The following is a 5,317-nucleotide window of genomic DNA, read 5'->3' as shown; positions in this document are numbered from 1 at the left end:
CAGGTTTATGTTATTAGTAGTATATATTCAAAAATTGATAATTCAATTTTAATTTATAATGGTTACATACATGGTAGACAATTAATTTGCTTATTATGAAGTTTTACCAATCAAAGAAAAAATACATTTATTATATTTTGATTACACTTGCATAACAGTGTATTTAATAATATGATATACGAATTAATTTAATATTTATTACAAAATAAATTAATAACAAAAATAAAAATTTCTTTTTATTCCAAATATTATTATGCAAATATATTAATGAACCAAAGATATTAGGATTTAGTATATTTTATATAGGAATTACTTCATAGTTTTTTTTTTTTTTTTTTTTTTATATTACTGCTAAAATATATATATATATTAAAAAATAAAAAATTGAATAATATCCTTAAATTTACAAAATTTGCATTTATAAATGTTAATATTAATAATATATAATTAAAAATTATTCCATTTAAAAATTATATAGTAGCGATAAAATATAAATTCTTATTTGCGTTTAAAGTAAGTATTTTTTGTGGGTTAGTTCCTACGTTGTATATTTTATTTTTAAAATATATTATTTTCCATAAAAGAAATGCATAAATTTACGTATTAACTAATCTATCAGATATTAAAAATATGATAGAAAAGGTCGTACAGATTATAGTTTTCTTCATTTGTTACTACTATTATTATATTGTTATAATAATTAATAATTTAATAGTCATAACAAGTTTTCCAAAAATATAATTCTTATGTTAAAAATATTAATAGAAAAGTATCAATGAAAAGAAGTAATATTTATCTTAAAATATAGAGCAAAGCATTATATATATTCTCTACGTTCTCTATATATTGAATATTTCCATATATTAAGTAATAACATATATTCTTTTATTTTATTTTGAAAAGATTTAATAAAAACATAATTTAAATAATTTACTATTTTAAATAAATAAATTTTAGATATTGAATATTTATAAATCTAAATAAGATCATTTTAATAAATTTTATTTTTATATATATATAGTTAAGATAAAAAATTTATGATATACTTTTAAATTGATATTTGATTAACTCAATTGTAAAAAAAATTATAGTTACATAGTTTTCATTATGTTTTTACGAAAAAATATAAAAAACAGATTAAATATAAAGTAATTGTATATTTCATTTTTAAAAGAGTACCATATTTTGTTAATTATATTCTTACTTCTTGTATTTCTATATTAAAGTTCTATATAATGGAAAAAAAAATAAAGTCACTGTTCTTTATTAAAACTCCTAAGCTTACTCTTTTAAGTTGGATATGTTATATTAACATTTATATAGTATGATATTATTATTTAAATATATTTGTGTTATTCTTATTTTTTGTGTTTTATTTTTGTTAGTACTTATTTTAGTGTGCGATTATTTATTTGTTCGATATTCATTTTTTTTTCGGGATTTTTTAGAGTACATTTAATAAATATTTGGATGAAAATTACATATATAGTAGAAAAATTTATGGAACAACATATCGTATACTGTCAAAATATAAGCAGGATAAATATTCAAGTAGCGTAAGTTTAAAAGAGGAAATGACAAATAATGGAGTGAAGAAAAAAAAAGATATATCTAATAATATGGAAGGGTACACTGGAAAAAGAAAACATTCAAATGGAACTCCATTAGAATTTAGAGGAAACTGTAAATCATATATGAAAAAAAACAAGTGTATGTTTGAAACAAAAAAATATTCCCACTTTGAAAACCAAATATTCAAAGAAATGGATTTTATGGATTTTCTTAAAAACAACAAGACAATTAGTAATAAGTCTTACAGAAAAATAATACGTAAAAAATGCGTACAACTATTTGTTTTACCTTTATTAATATTCTTTTTTTTATCAGTACTGCTCATAGTAGATTTATCATGGAGTTTTGCAGATGGAAATAAAGGGTTGTGGAGTACAATAGGATTTTCAAGCATTTTAGAAAATTGGGGAAAAAGTGGTTGTTGGTTAAATGCATTATATACGTCTCTGAAAGATGTAAAAGGGTTTTGGATAGGCATTGGAGAAACGTCTAATAGTATCAGTGAATTGCATGTATTATTAAAATTATTTAGAATCCTAATATATGGCTTACCGTTTTTAATATTAGGTATAACACTTATATCAAGGGTTGTTTATTATCATAAAAAAGTTAAAAAATATGAAAGAATAAAGTTCAGACAAAGATAAAATTAATAATGAGTTACATACTTTTTTTTGTAATAAAATAATCAATGTTAACTAATAATTACAATATATATAAATATATATAATAAGCATATCAATAATTGCTTAATTCTTATATATAAACATACAGATAAGGGAATTTTTTATGAACAAGTTAAAAAAATTCTATCTTAGTTTTTTTGTGAATTAGAATGTTTTAACATATTTCTATTTGTAGTTTAAATTATAGTTTGAGCTTTAATGTAAATAATGGCTTCGGGTAAATTAATGTATTACAGTAAATTCGTATAAGTATATGTTTTTGTACGTTATTATTACTATATAAAAAGATAATTTTTACAATTTTATCACCATTTTGTGGTGATTTATATTTTAACTATAATAAGATGTTTTTTTATTTGATCCCTTTCTAATCTAAAATGGTTATTTGTTGATACATTTAAATAAATGTTTAATTAGGTTTATATTAAATAAAGATGTATTACATTTTTCATATAACAATTAAATGCGAATGCATATTGTTGTATTGATACATATATATTATATAAGGAAATATTTAATAATTATTATATAAATACGTTTATTAATAATGTGTTATAGAACTTATTTATTTAAACGTCCTTCTAACAAACATTTTTTTTTTTTTAATGGTTTAAAGAGAAAACATATATATATATAAAATTATTATTTTTATTAAATATTTTTTTGTTTATAATCGATTAACTTAGGATTTCTACATATGATCAGTTAATGTATGGCTAAACACTTTTCATTTTTTATAATTGAGCTTAATTTTAAAAAATTACTTAAATATATATTATACTGAATATTTATAAATAGTTCAAGTTATTATTTTTTATTTTTTAAAATATAAAATGATTATATTAATGAATTAAATGTACTTATATATTAATAGATAATATGAATTATTTTTTTTTTTTTGCCTTTCATAATAGTAAAATTTTAAATATATCAATACATCACTAAAAAAGTGAATTATAAATAGGTGTCATGGATAAATATATATTTGTTCTGCATTCATCTAATAATTTGCAAGTAATATTTTATATTTATGTCCTCTTTTTTTATGTCTAAAAATATATCAATTGAAGAGTTATTATTTTTTTAAAGGTGTATAAAAAAAATATATTTAAATTATATTAACAAATACTAATACATTTATATTTATAATGTAAATTTTTAGATAAAATGATATTAAAAGAAGCATTATTTTTTTATTGATAATTCATATGCATATTATATTGTTTTTTTTTTTTTAATTAGATAAGTTTTATTTTAGCTTTATTAAAAAATTTTCAATATTTGATTGTAAAAGTTTTTATTAAATAAGTACAATAATTTTATATTAGAAATATTAATAAATTACTTACTCTTTAAAAAAGAAAGGAAAAAATCTATTAAAATTTCCTTTGTAAAAGTAAAAATATTTTTATTACATTTTATACAATAATACTGAAGGAAAAAAATGAATTAGTCTAATTGCATACAGTGTTGAACACATTACCATCTAAAAATAAAATATATTAGTATACAAAATAAATTTATAAGACAGAAATATAAGAAAGAATATTGGATCTAGAGGTGAATGATGATATAATAAGATATTTATTCTACTACATATATATAGTAGCATAATTCATATATGGTGTAAATATATATTAAGGCCAAAAATATATTTTTTATAAAGAACTTAAAATATTTATATATTACTCCTTAATTGAGTAAAATCATAGATAATTTAAAAAAATATGATTTATTTTTAAAAGAAAAGACTAAAATATTGTTTAGAAATCATAAATATAGAAAAAAACAAAAAACTTGTATTTATATTTAAAAGTTTAAGAGGACTATGTGAGATAGAGAATTTATTTTTCATAAATAATCTCATAATACATATATATTTGTTTTTAAACATTTTAAAAATGCAATGGCATATACTTTATATGGCAATATTTTATGTGATATAAAACGTTAAATACTCAAATCATTGTAACATAAAAAGGTAGATGAGGTTGAATATATATTAAGGTAAAAGTATAAATAATGTAAAAATATAAACATATAATGATATTAATTTTTGTAATATTTTAACATTTTCTAATGTTGTTTATTATTACCTTGTATAAATAATTTATTTTAAGGTTAACTACAATATGACGATATATTTCAGATTATTACAATAATATTTTGTGCGTATAACTTTTTCATAATTATCGCTGTTTGGGTTACACATATAGAACGCAAATATTTGGGTATAATATATTTTTTGTTTACAATTTTTTTAATAAATGATTATTTGTTTTTATGTTTATGTTTAATTATTTTAGTACACCTTTAATATTTGCTCCTGACATAACATATTTTTAAAGGAATATATAAAAAATAATATATACCTTCTGAAATTAATAGAAAAATTACTAAAATATATATTTTAGTAAATTATTTTGTTTTATCGTATTTTTTGTATGCATATTATGCACTATACATATTATACTTAATTGTAAATTCATTGCATTTGGAATATTTATTAATGCAATTGCATGCAATATTTCTATAAAAATTTTATCTTTAACAGCATTTGTTCTTTATCCTTTTTCTACCATACTAGTCTTTCCTCTAAATATATATATAATAAATAAAAAATTAAAGTATAATGTCCTCGAATATAGAGATTTTTCATTGAGAAATGATAGAATAAATCAAAATTATAAATTGTAATTTTTAAAAATAATAGCACACATATAAAGAATGAATTATTGTTTGCTTTATAGTGTCTATATCTTTATAGATTAGGTAGTATAGATTAAATTCATCATATAAAAGAATTATACACCATAAAATATTGTCATTAAGGAGAAACTAATTCCCCTACTATAATTGTAATAATACACAAAGTTTTTGTTTTATTTTGTTATTATTATTTTTATAGTGTTATAATAATTAATGTTCTATAAAACATATCTAGATTTTCCTAAATACAATATTTACAAATTTAGAATTATTATTATGATAATAACCTTAATATTATTAATTATTACGTTAATATATTGAAGGATATATTATATATGTACTGCACATTT

The 5,317-nt window shown here is 18.1% G+C and overlaps 1 protein-coding gene across 1 annotated transcript; it reads left to right on the top strand.

Moving 5' to 3' along the window:
• Positions 1–1,235: 1,235 nt before the first annotated feature.
• MKS88_001761 (uncharacterized protein) lies at positions 1,236–2,219 on the top strand (the record flags this gene model as incomplete). Its single annotated transcript, XM_067214718.1, has 2 exons — positions 1,236–1,322; positions 1,449–2,219. The coding sequence occupies 2 exons, from the start codon at positions 1,236–1,238 to the stop codon at positions 2,217–2,219; spliced, it is 858 nt and encodes a 285-aa protein (XP_067074068.1).
• Between the last annotated feature and the right edge of the window lie 3,098 nt (positions 2,220–5,317).

The sequence above is a fragment of the Plasmodium brasilianum genome, chromosome 7 (genome assembly GCF_023973825.1).
Source record: "Plasmodium brasilianum strain Bolivian I chromosome 7, whole genome shotgun sequence".
NCBI classification, from domain to species: domain Eukaryota; phylum Apicomplexa; class Aconoidasida; order Haemosporida; family Plasmodiidae; genus Plasmodium; species Plasmodium brasilianum.
This window is presented reverse-complemented; position numbering and strand designations above follow the sequence as displayed.